The 13,662-nt window shown below is 40.4% G+C and overlaps 1 protein-coding gene across 8 annotated transcripts in view; it reads right to left on the reverse strand.

Moving 5' to 3' along the window:
• Positions 1-13,662, reverse strand: part of EDC3 (enhancer of mRNA decapping 3) — a 74,927-nt gene that overhangs the window by 47,638 nt on the left and 13,627 nt on the right. For 2 of the 8 annotated variants that reach the window (XM_050966809.1, XM_050966803.1), the window contains exons 2-3: positions 9,075-9,256; positions 6,843-7,156 (exon numbers count right to left, since the gene is read on the reverse strand). In XM_050966809.1, coding sequence (XP_050822766.1) covers positions 6,843-7,156; positions 9,075-9,238 — 478 coding nt within the window. In that variant the 5' untranslated portion in view covers positions 9,239-9,256. Of the gene's footprint in view, positions 1-6,842; positions 7,157-9,074; positions 9,280-11,328; positions 11,460-11,648; positions 11,817-13,662 lie in introns of all 8 variants that reach the window. The other 6 variants (XM_050966802.1, XM_050966810.1, XM_050966807.1 and 3 more) reach the window with 5 other exon arrangements.

The following is a 13,662-nucleotide window of genomic DNA, read 5'->3' on the forward strand; positions in this document are numbered from 1 at the left end:
TTTGCAACTTCTGCATCTAAGATTCTCTTTGCCATCTTCATGAACGTTCTCAAAATAGCCATGAATTGGATCAAATGGTCTTTCACATTCGCTCACATTGAAATATTTTGACTTGAGACACTGAGTTCAGTTGCAGTAGTTGCAACTCCAGCCAATTAGATCAAGAGCCAGAGTATTAGACTAGACAGTTTGTTTGGCAGTTTACCTCAAACAGAAAAAACTTCTGAATCTGGGAATTCCCCTTCTTTCTTTGCTAAACAAATGTAATTTGCATTGCTGAACAAAGAAGGGGAATTCCCCAGTTCAGAAGTTTCAGTTTCTGTTTGAGGTAGTCAAGGCAACAGCATATAGCTTCTATTTTTTGTTTTAATTGTAATTAAAGGAAATAAAATAAAAGGACCATATTACTGCAAAACTAATATCAAATTGCTAAATATTTGTCACTAATTTTCATTAGTCTATTTTAATAATAATTTTATTCTTTCCACTTTTCTGGTTCAAACCAGTATTTACCAGCACCCTGAACTAAACTAGTTTTTCCAGGGAAATTGCCAACCCTGAATGAAAGTATTAGTACATAAGCTACATTATGACTTAACTGACATCAGAGACTTGCAGGATAAATCTCATGACTGGAATATCGCTATAGGAGATTCAGCTTGTTCAGGAAGGACAGGCAGGGAAAAAAGAAAGATGGTGTTGCATTATACACCAAGAAAATATACACTTGTGCTGAAGTCCAAAAGAAGGCAAGAGACAGACCAGTTGGAAGTCTCTGGGTAAAGAAAAAGAAAAAAGGGGAGGGGGAGAGACAGAGTGATGTTAGGAAGAAGAGGTGGATGAGGCATTTCTAGAACAATTAACAAATACCCAAAACACAAGACCTGGTAGTAATTTCGGACTTTACCTATCCAGGCATCTGTTGGAAACACACACACATTTCATTTCAAGAACTTATTGGGGACAACTTTTTGTTTCAGAAAGTGGAGCAAGTAACCAAGGGGACAGCCTTTTGAGACTTGATTCTGATCAACAGGGTGGAATTGGTTGTGAATCTGAAGGTGGAAGGCAATTTGGGTTAAAATGATCATGAAATGATAGATTTCATTATTCTAAGGAAAGGAAGGAGTAAAAACAACAGAATAAGGACAATGGACTTCAAAAAAAGCACACTAAAACTCAGAGCTGGTACGTGTGACATTATACTCCATAGTCTTTATGAAAATATCCTTATGATATTAACGACATAACAGACACATTTTATGCAAGATGGCTCATGTGAGATATCATTGGAAAGGTTATGATTTACTGAATGCGATTATCCAATTTGTATGCCTGTATCATTTCTGTATCTGAAGCTAGTAATATTGACTATCTATATTTCAGCTATGTTACTTTGGGTGATGCCCCCGCTAACACTTCAGGTACAATAATGAAAAAACCCGACTATGCTGATGGCCCATCAGCAAGAGACAATAGACTGTAAAAGAGCTTAGACTTCTCGTGAACATGTTGGTCAACCTGTGAAAAATGGCTACAGGGATCCTACAGAGGCATCTGACCATGTCACTTGATACTGGAATCCATTTTGAATTCTGTACTTTTCCAAGAGAAGCTGGGGGGGGGGACTCAAACTAGAAACAAAGGACTCCTACCTTATGCAAATCCTATTAAGGGTGGGGAGTGAGGTAATCCAGATTGTCAGTTCTCCCCTGCTGCCCCACCCAAGATGGCTGCTGGAAACAACTAAGACTGAACTGGAGGAAAGAAATAGACCCATGCTGGAAGTGTATCTGGCCTGTGAAGAAGATCATTAGAACCACATTTAGGGTGAGGAGTTACATGTAACCAGTTTCTCTAGTGCATTAAGCTTAGTTTGTGTGCTCTGTTTTATTTTCTTACTAATCTGCCTTGTTCTGTCTGCTACCTCCTTAACTACTTAAAATACACCTGTTATAGTTAATAAATTTATTTTTGGTTTACAACAGAACCCAGTTTATGTGATTTCTAATGGGGCGGGGAGGAAAGGGAGAGAAGTTGTGCATACCCTCCTCCACATTGAGGGAAGAGGCAAATTTCATATAATTTTGGGTTTGTATTCCAAGGCAGGGTAGACATCTGGGTGCTGTGACAAGCCCCTTAAGATGAGCCTTCTCAGAGCAGATCTTTGTCTCTCTGTGCAGCTGGGTGTGGCCCTGCCTGTGTGCTTGGCTGGAAAAGGCTGGGGAGCCTAGCCCAGCAAGACCAGGTAAAAAGGGGGCCCAGGCTGGCAGAACAGTCTGCCTCAGTGGCATCCCAGCACACCAGGTGACATCCCATGGGGTCCAAACTGACATAGAACGGTCCTATAGGAAGAAAATCTAAGGGATAAAGGAGTTCAAGAGAGCTGGAAGTTTCACTATGAGACAATATTAAAGGCACAACTGCAAACTATCCCAATGTGAAAGAAAGATAGGAAAAATAGTAAGAAGCCAATATGGCTCCATTAGGAGCTCTCTAATTACCTTAAAATCAAAAGGGAACAGAAATTGCTAAGGAGGAGTACAAAAGAATAGCGCAAGCATGTAGGGACAAAATCAGAAAGGCTAAGGCAAAAAATGAGTTACACCGAGCAAGGGTCATATAAGACAATAAGAAGAGGTTCTTTAAATACACTAGTAGCAACGGAAAGATGAAGGAAAGCATAGACCCGCTACTTAAGAAGGCTGAGGTGCTTAATGCCTATTTTGCTTCAGTCTTCACTAAAAGGTTAATGGTGACTAGATACACAATTATCATCATCAAAAAAGAGGAAATAACACACAAGCCAAAATAAGGAAAGAACAGATTAAAGAATGTTAGATGTATTCAAGTTGGCAGGGCCTGATGAAATTCATCCTAGGTACTTAAGGAACCAACTGAAGCAATCTCAGAACCGTCAGCTACTATCTTCAAGAACTCTTATTGGAGGACAGGTGAGATCCAGAGTACTGGAGCAGAGCAAACATAGTACCTATATTTAAAAAGGGGAACAAAGAGCACCCAGGGAATTATAACTCAGTCAGCATAACTTCAACCCAGTACCCTGCACATATATGGACCTTGCTTTCCATGCCCTCCAATACCTTGCACTCATTTCTATACCCCTTTATCTTCCCCAGAATTCTCCATTACCTCCACAGTCCCCTGCACAAACCCCCTCGTACGTCTTCCAGATCCTTGCACACACAACACTTGTGTCTTAGTACCCCTACATAACTCTTCCCTGCTTTCCACTTGCCATTCTATGTCTTTGATGCTCCCTTTCTCCCCATACTTGTTCCAGGTACACCCCCATGCCGCCCTGTCCTAAATTCTCAGCCCTGTCCTACCTCTCACCTCTTGCTCAGCTCAGCAACCACAGCAGCAGTCCCTGAAGCCAGGATGAGGTCAGTCTACTTTTTAAAATATTGCTCTACATACACTTTAAAATAACTATTTCAGTGAAACGCTCCCCCTACAGATCCCCCCCCCACCCCAAAATCTATTTCTATCTAGCTATCTCTCTATCGGCATTTGTTAACAATGTGAACAAAAATCAAAATGAATTTGATATAGCCCAAACCATCTTGAAAATAAAAAATCTCTAACTACTTTTGGGTGGGTTGCAAGTGAATGTCAGGAAAGTTATTCTTAACATTTCTGAATTCTACTAAGATTACAATAAAAGCTTGAGATGAGATGCAGCATTTAAAAGTTTTAGAGACATTGGTGCTCTTTGGGAGAAAAGATTTAAAGTCAGATTTTATAGTGAGAAGCTAGTTTCAACTCCAGGGAGGCTACCACCATTCCATAAGAAATTGTCCTGCACTGTAGCATGCAGTTCATAAAACTTCATACTTACCTTCTTCTCATCTGTGCCACTGTAGATTCTGAAAGCTGCTCTGGGCAGTTGCTCTTTTAAAACAGAAATATCTGCCCAGAACCCCTGTAACTGTTAATAAGCCTTTATGGTCAAATAATGACATCATAAAAGCCAGCCCAAAGGATGCCTGCAGACTTAACTCTGTTGGTTGCACTGGGTAAATACTAATAGCCACACAAGCAGCCTTTCAGACCTAGATTTCACAAAACATATGCTTAACCTTTAAGTATATGAGCAGCCCCACAGAAATCAACAGGGCTGTGCACATGCTTAAAGTTACGCATGTGCTTAAGAACTCTGCTAAATGTAGCAGGCCCAAGATTTTTATTCTAAGAATGATTGCATTCTATTGTTCCCTCTAATGGTTTATAGCAGCATGTGAGGGTAGCACATACTATAGTTTAAGACAGTGGCTCTCACCTTTCCACACTACTGTACCCTTTTCAAGAGTCTGATTTGTCTTGCATGCCCCAAATTTCACCTCACTTAACAATTACTTGCTTACAAAATCAGACATAAAAATACAAAAAAAAAGTGTCATAGCACACTTACTGAAAAATTGCTGACTTTCTCATTTTTACCATATAATTATAAAATAAACCTATTGGAATATAAATATTGTACTTACATTTCAGTGTATAGTATATAGAACAGTATAAACAAGTCATTGTGTGTATGAAATTTCAGTTTGTACTGACTTCACTAGTGCTTTTTATGTAGCCTGTTGTAAAACAAGGCAAATACCCAGATGAGTTGATGTGCCCTCGGGAGTACACAGAAGTCTTCCCGAGGTACACGTACCTCTGGCTGAGAATATCCATTCTAATTCATTTATTTCTGTTATTCGTTACTTAATAAATCTAATTCTTTTCAGGTTGAAATTTTCCAAGCTTTCCCTCAGCTTGGAGGTGATTTTTTTGAGGATTTGGAGCAAATATTTATTTACCCACAATTAAGCACTTATGCATCTATAAAACACACACTTTTCCCTATGCTGCAATCAGAAATGTTGTACCTGGACACGAGTGTGTTAATGCACTTCTTAGTTAGAGATGATCTCATAAAAAGGCTATATTTAGCAATCTGAAATCAGGTGTGCTGCCTGATCTTGCTAATCTCTATCCAAGATACACGCAGTCACCTACTTTAGATAACCATTACACACAATCATCAGCGTAGCAAAAGCAATTAAAAGAGATCCAAACATGAAGAACTTAAAAGTCTGACATAGAACTCAGCGCAGGACTATTGTTTTAATCTGTTTCTGTCCCATCCCATAACACCCACTCCCATTAGCATTGTTTGTTGAATTTTTATCTCTCTATTATGGCAGCTGGTTCTCAGACCTGCTGGATCCCAGTCCCACTGCAGGGCTCTAGTCTGACACAGTTAGGAATTCTAAACTGTAGCTAAGAAATATGCCCACTGAAAAGAAGTTAAAGATGGAAGGGATCTGGAATTTATTCAAGAGAGTTTCCAGTTACCTGCATTGATTTGATGGAAACAGACTTTTCTGTCTATGCTGTTGGAGGCTATTATAACGTGAAGTTATTTTGTGTAGAATATACATTATGCACCTGGTTTTTGACAGTGTATCCTGGACGCTCATAAAAAGTGCAATAAAACCTTACTTTCAGGGGAAAAAAGGTTAGAAATGGAAATGACAGATTAGGTCATCCAGTCCCTTCCACCCAACAATCCAAGGGCCAGCATAAGAGCGTTTTATGCCCCAGTGCAGAATACTCAGAGTGAAGCCAAGTCCTGAGTGGTACGTGCATGGTCTCTCCCATTAGTAGGGTCCTACCATATTCACGGCCATGAAAAATGCGTTACGGACCATGAAATCTGGTTTCCACTCATGAAATCTGGTCTTTTGTGTGCTTGTTACCCTATAGTATACAGATTTCACGGGAGAGACCATTGTTTCTCAAATTGGGGGACCTGACCCGAAAAGGGAGTTGCAGGGGAATCTCAAGGTTATTCTAGAAGGGGTCACAGTATTGCCACCCTTATTTCTGTGCTGACTCCAGAGCTGGGCAGCCAGAAAGTGGCATACGATGGCCAGGTGCCCAGATCTGAAGGCAACGCCCTGCCAGCAGCAGTGCAGCAGTAAGGGTGGCAATATCATACCATGCATCCTTACTTCTGTGCTGCTGTCTTCAGAGCTGGGCGGACAGAGAGTGGTGGCTGCTGACTGAGGGCCCAACTCTGCAGGCAGCAATGCAGAAGTAAGGGTGGAAATACCATACCATGCCATCCTTACTTCTGCGCTGCTGTTGGCAGTGGCTCTGCCTTCAGAGCTGGTTTCCCAGTCAGAAGCCACTGCTCTCCAGCTGCCCAGCTCTGAAGGCAGCACCACTGCCAGCAGCAGCACAAGGGTTAGGGTAACAATACTGCAACCCACCCCACAATAACCTTGTGACCCCCAACAACTCCTTTTTGGGGCAGGGTCCCTACAATTACAACTCTATAAAATTTCAAATTGAAATAACTGAAATCACAAAATTCACAAATTTTTAAATCCTGTAAGTGTGAAATTGACCAAAATGGACCGTGAATTAGAGATGCCATAACAGCAGTTGTCCACTCAGAGAAACTACGGATGTTGAGTTTGTCATCAGTTTCTCATGTTGTTATTAATATAGCTAAAAGCCATCACTAAATCACACTTGATTTAAGATAAGTGGCTGGCAGTTTTAAGATCTACATTTATCAAACTTTTGGAGGTAAAAAAATATTTGACAGCTTGTAGCACTTTCCCAAATACCTTAACAGGGTGGAGAAATTAATGGTGTGGAAACAAGAATATCAGTAACAAAATGTTTTTTTTTTAAGTCTTTCCAGCACCATTTTAATTGCTATATTAAATACCCATTTGAGAACAGTAGTTGATGCAGCAGTGGACTAGACTGACAGAGCTAAAGAGAAGGGAAAGCTGCTGAGTGGGCAATATACTCACAGGAGTTGTGTCTACGACGGAAACCTTTGGACTGATTCAAGGATTCCAAATGTCGGTCCATATAGCTCTTAGAGCACTGCTGCTGTTGTGGGGAGATGACAACTTCCTGATTTTTCATGTCCGTTCTCCTTGGGATAGCCTGTGGGGCACTGCTGGTAGGCTTCTTTAGCAATTTGCCAGTGCCATTTTGATTGGTACCCACTTGGCACCCAACGCCAGGGATGCCTAGTTCAGTATGCTGCAGGTCCCCACTTTGTTTGCTGTCCCTAGGACCTGGAATCTGCAGAATCTTTAGCTCAGTAATATCACCCGCCCTAAACATAGGAAAGAGAACAAAACAAAGTTGGATTCAACATTGGCGCCCAGCTCTACAGAAATCAAGCCCATAGTATGTTACAGTCTGCAGAAGCATCAGAATGACATTTTTCTCTTAATTCACTGGAACCTAAGGAAAAAAAACCCATTAACATAGATTACAATACCTATTAGGAACACACACACTATATTCCTCAGACAATACATCTGACTCTTCTGGTCCTGGAAAGAAATGAACCTCAAAAACCTCTTTATCCCACTGGCTCTATACTTAGTCAGAAGTGGGGGGAGCCAGGGTTGGGTAGAAAACTGCTTGAGTTAATAGATTCTAGAAGAATACAGGTGCTATGATTAATCTTATTTTTCAGGTGACTTCCCTTTACCATAGTCTGTTTCTATTGAGAGCATCCCTAAAACAATGGAACTCAGAGAGATGGCACTTAAAAGCTCCTTTGAAGGTCATGAAAACTACAATGCAGTATTGGAAATAATCCACACTTTCATATAATAAAGGAGTTGGGTGCAAGCTGTTAACTAGTCACTCTGAAAGAGTGGCTATAAGATATGGTCTTTGTCATTACATTTATGAAGAACAATCAAACTTCAGAATGAATCTATTGTACTGGGATATAAAAGTAATGTTGTTACCAAGACTGAGTATGTTATGGACTTCGATACCTTTACCAGCATTACATGGATTCTTCCTTCTCTATTCTCCCCCCACCTCCCACTCTGAGTTTCAACTCCCTAAGGCCTGGTCTACACTGGGGGATGGTAAATCGATCTAAGTTATGCAACTTCAAATATATGTATAACATAGTTGAAGTCGACATACTTAGATCTACTTACCATGGTGTCTTCACTGTGGTAATTCGATGGCTGATGCTCTCCTGTCGACTGCGCCTGCGCCTCTCTACCTGGTGGAGTACCGGAGTCAATGGAAGAGCGCTCAGTGGTCGATTTATCACGTCTAAACTAGACACGATTAATCGACACCCGCTGGATCGATCACTGCCTGTTGATCCAGCAGGTAATGTAGACAAGCCCTAAGCAAGAGAGACTGCCTAAGGTTGCTATTTAATCTTTGTTTAGTAATCAAATAGTTAAATCTGTGTATTTGTGGAAATCATTTAAATCTGTGCAAATCTAACTTTGCCAATTTGCACTGATAATAGAAAAAAATCTTTGGTTAGTAATTTTTACTCTTCTCCAGTAACATAACGGGAGCTTGGGGCAGAGGTAGAGGGCAGGTAATTTAGTAGAACAGCAGCAATACCTTCCTACACAGCAGTAGGCTTGTTAGTTTTGGGTGCTGTTGGTATGTCTCTCCAAGGCCAATCTGCACCAATTGGCTTGCGAATTATAAAACAAGATTATTGTACCAAAGAGAAGAGAATTCTTGCCAGACAGATATCAAGAGCTATCTAGATGGAGGAAAAGAAAGAAAATGGTAGAAGATAAGACAGATCTGAAGATAAACATGCAGTTGGAGCCATAAAACAGATTTATTTGGGGCAAGGATCTAATTCAAATGATTAACAGCTCCACTCTCACTTCAGTTGTGCTTTAGTAAACACAAACATTAAACTTGCCATTGGCAAAAATTCCACAGAGTCTGCCAAATGTCTCATCTAACTGTGAGCTGGAGGACAGGTAATACACAGTGACCCTGTGCAGATAGCCATTTTCTTTGCGCCTACCAATGTATTCCAATTGTGATCTACATCTGTGTCACATTGTAACCTAGACAACAAAAAGCCCAAAGACAGCATCTCTTGCTTTCTGTATAGGTCCTACCAAAAGTAATAGAAGCACTTTTCGGTCAAGGATAAGCAGTAATGAGTTTTGAAGCAAAATGCCCCAACTTCAGCCATATGTAAAGTTTGCCTGGAAGAAACAGACAGAGGAGACACTTACCTGAAGGTGACCTCTGGCACGAGGCACTTGACCCCATTATGGAAAGGCCGCGTCAGGGAGATGGTCTGACTGATCTGATCCACAGCCGACACTCGTCCCTGATAGACTCCCAGGCTGTCTCCACAGTTAATGGACACAATGCTTCCAAGCCAGTCTGTAGCCATATTTCTGACACGTGATCACTATAAAATGAAGACACGATTGGCTGGGAAAAAAAACAAAACAAAAAAACAGGAGACTGAAAACCTAATTAGCATCAGCTATATCCCCCCATGCCATGGTCCTAGACCACATCTAGGCCCTTACTTTGGTGGTTTGTCTTTTCATAGTGGGAAAGGGATAATACCCATATATACTTTAAGATCCTATTTAGATTGTAAGATCATTTGACAGAGACTATGCCTGTAGGCTTGTCTGTAAAGTGTCTAGCAGAGTTTTGTTGCAACAGAAGTAATACTTGATAAAACTTAGTCTCACACAACCAGATTCCATATAATGCTGTAATCTAAAAAAACACCAGTAATTTTCTGTAATGCATTCCAACCCTAACTACTTTTTCTGGCGTGTTCTGGTTAAATTACAGTTCAAGTATCTAGATCCGCCAGCCTACATTCTCCCTGGAGCTTCAGTCACATACCTCTGTCGTAACTTCCCATTCTAAACACTTGTGTAGTGACAGTGGAACAGAAAGATGGAGCTATAGCTATATAGGGTAAAATCCTGACCTCACTGAAGCCAGGATTTCACCCATAAAATACTATTATCAATCCCACAATAAGCTAACTGACAAGTTTTAACATAAAACAAATTTCAAAAGTGACTAGTAAGTTCCTTTGTTTGACAGTAACTGCATATACACTGCTACCCCGTTATAACGCCACCTGATATAACACGAATTTGGATATAACACAGTAAAGCAGCGCTCCTGGGGAGGGAGGTCTGCGTGCTCCCACGGATCATATCAAGTTTGATATAACGCAGTTTCACCTATAACGCGGTAAGATTTTTTGGCTCCCAAGGACAGCACTATATCGCGGTAGAGGTGTATTTCAAACGGTAAACATTCTCATAAATACATATAGTGTGCTTATTTAAATACTTGATCCACCAGACTCCCCTCAATTCTTAACTCTAGAGTCTCAGGGAAGTGCAACTTTCAATCAACACACTGAAGTGACTGTGCATGCCTTTCCATGTGTGGAGATGTGAGACCCCTAACCTCTGGTTGAGTTACTGAAGTCTCAAATAACGATTTAAAGACTTCAAGTAACAGAATCTGCCATTTACACTAGTTTAAACCTGCAAAGTGACCCGCCCCCTGCTGCAGAGGCAACTCCCCCTCCAGGGCTTCTGCCAATCTGACCTGAGGGAAGATTCCTTTCTGACCCTGGACCTTGAGCATCTGGGCAAGACCCACCAGCCGGACACCTGAGAAAGAATTCTCTGAAGTAATTTAGAGCCCTCCTTATTTAGCATTCCATCACTGGCCATTGGAGATATTTGCTACTAGCAGTCACAGATCAGTTACATGCCATTGTAGGCAGTCCCATCACACCATCCTCTCCCTCATAAACTTATCAAGCTCAGTCTTGAAGCGAGTTAAGTTTTTTGCCTCCACTGCTCCCCTTGGAAGGCTGTCCCAAAACTTCACTCCTCTGATCATTAGAAACCTTCATCTAATTTCAAGCCTAAACTTGTTGATGGCCAGTTTATATCCATTTGTTCTTGTGTCCACACTGGTGCTTATAATTCCTTTTCCTCCCTGGTATTTATGACTGCTTTGTATAAATACATCAGAGGGATATCTCCCCTCAGCTTTCTCTTGGCCAAGCTCTTGAGTTTCCTCTCATAAGGTAGGTTTTTCATTCCTCAGATCAATCCTAGTAGCCCTTCTCTGCACCTGTTCCAGTTTCATCTTTCTTAAACATGGGAGGGCAGAATCCCACACAATATTCCACATGAGGTCTCACCAGTGCTTTGTATACTGCAGCAGTTCTCAAACTTCTGTACGAGTGACCCCTTTCACATAGCAAGTCTGAGTGTGACTTCCCCCACTTATAAATTAAAAGCACTTAAATATATTTAACACCATTATAAATGCTGGATGCAAAGCGGGGTTCAGGCTGGAGGCTCACAGCTCATGACCCCCCCCATGCAATAATGTCACGACCCTCTGAGGAGTCCCGACCCCCAGTTTGAGAATCCGTGATATGCTGGTACTACCGCTTCCCTATCTCTACTAAAAATACCTCACCTGGTACATCCTAGGACTGCATTAGCCTTTTTCATACCTGCATCACAGTAGTCAGTCATAGTCATCCTGCGATCAACCAATACACTCAGGTCTTTCTCCTCCTTTGTCGTTTCCAACTGGTAAGTCCCCAGCTTATAGCAAAAATTCTTCTTGTTAGTCCCTAAGTGCATGATCCTTGCAGTTTGGACTATTCAATTTCATCTCATTTCTATTACAGACACTCCCTGATTTATGCAAGCATTCCAGAATACCTTGCATCACTCAGATTTTGCATAAGTCGGAAACTGATCTCCGACCATTACACAAAAATCCCCACCCACCTCCTATTTTTAGCTTATGGAACTTTTTCCGTAAGTGCGGATTTGTGTAAGTTGGATCTCGTGTAACCCGGGGAGCATCTGTACTCCAGTTTTCAAAGTCATCCAGGTCTTCTTGTATGATATTCCAGTCCTCTTCTGTATTGGCAATACCTTCCAACTGTGTGTCACCTGCAAATTTTATTACCACACATGCATATTTTGTTCCAAGATCATTAATAAAAATTAGGGCTGTCAAGCAATTAAAAAAATTATTTGTGATTAATCGCACTGTTAAACAATAACAGAATACCATCTATTTAAACTTTTGGATTTTTTCCACATTTTCAAATATACTCATTTCAATTATAACAGAATACAGTGTACAGTGCTCACTTTATATTATTACAAATATCTGCACTGTAAAAAAATAGTTTTTCAATTAACCTCATACATGTACGGTAGTGCAATCTCTTTATCATGAAAGTGCAACTTACAAATGTAGAATTATGTAAAAAAAAAAAACAAAAACCACCCCTGCATTCAAAAATAAAACAATGTAAAACTTTAGAGCCTACAAATCCACTCAGTCCTATTTCTTGTTCAGCCAATCGCTCAGATAAACAAGTCTGTTTACATTTGAAGGAGATAATACTGCCCACTTCTTGTTCACAATTTCACCTGAAAGTGAGAACAGGTGTTCGCATGGCACTGCTGTAGCTGACATTCCAAGATATTTACATGCCAGATGCACTAAAGTTTCATATGTCCCTTCATGCTTCAACCACCATCCCAGAGGACATGCGTCCATGCTGATAATGGGTTCTGCTCGATAACAATCCAAAGCAGTGCAGACCGATGCATGTTCATTTTCCATCATCTGAGTCAGATGCCACCAGCAGAAGGTTGATCTTCTTTTTTGTTGTTTCGGGTTCTGTAGTTTCCTCTTTGGAGTGTTGCTCTTTTAAGACTTCTGAAAGACACCTCATCCCTCTCAGGTTTCAGAAGGCACTTCAGATTCTTCAACCTTGGGTCAAGTACAGTAGCTATCTTTAGAAATCTCACATTGGCACCTTCTCTGCATTTTGTCAAATTTGCAGCAAACGTGTTCTTAAAATGAACAACATGTGCTGAGTCATCATCCGAGCCTACTATAACATTGAATATATGGCAGAATGTGGGTAAAATAGAGCCGAAAACATACAATTCTTCCCCAAGGAGTTCACTCACAAATTTAATTAATGCCTTATTTTTTTAATGAGCGTCATCAGCATGGAAGCATGTCCTCTGGAATGGTGACCAAAGCATGAAGGGGCATATGAATGTTTAGCATATCTGGCACGCAGACATCTTGCAATGCTGACTACAAAAGTCCCATGCAAATGCCTGATCTCACTTTCTGGTGACACTGTAAATAAGATGTGGGCAGCATTATCTCCCATAAATGTAAACAAACTTGCTTGTCTTAGTGATTGGCTGAACGAGAAGTAGGACTGAGTGCACTTGTAGGCTCTAAAATTTTGCACTGTTTAGTTTTTGAGTGCAGTTATGTAACAAAAAAAATCTACATTTGTAAGTTCCATTTTCATGATAGAGATTGCACTACAGTACTTGTACGAGGTGAACTGAAAAATACTATTTATTTTGTTTATCATTTTTACAGTACAAATATTTGTAATCAAATATTATATAAAATAAACAGTATACACTTTGTATTCTGTGTTGTAACTGAAATCAATATATTTGAAAATGTAGAAAAGCATCCAAAATATTTAATAAATGTCAATGGGTATTCTATTGTTTAACAGTGCAATTAAAACTGTAATTAATCGTGATTAATTTTTTGAGTTAATTGCATGAATTAACGGCAATTAAACGACAGTCCTAATAAAAATGTTAAATAAGCCTGGCCCCAAGACCAGTCCTTGAGGAACTCCACTAGTAACCTCCCTCCAGCATGACAGTTCACCTTTCAGCATGACCCATTGTAGCCTCCTCTTTAACCAGTTTCTTATCCATCTTTCAATTGTCATATTAC

This window comes from Gopherus flavomarginatus, chromosome 9, assembly GCF_025201925.1.
Source record: "Gopherus flavomarginatus isolate rGopFla2 chromosome 9, rGopFla2.mat.asm, whole genome shotgun sequence".
In the NCBI taxonomy this organism is placed as follows: Eukaryota; Metazoa; Chordata; order Testudines; family Testudinidae; genus Gopherus; species Gopherus flavomarginatus.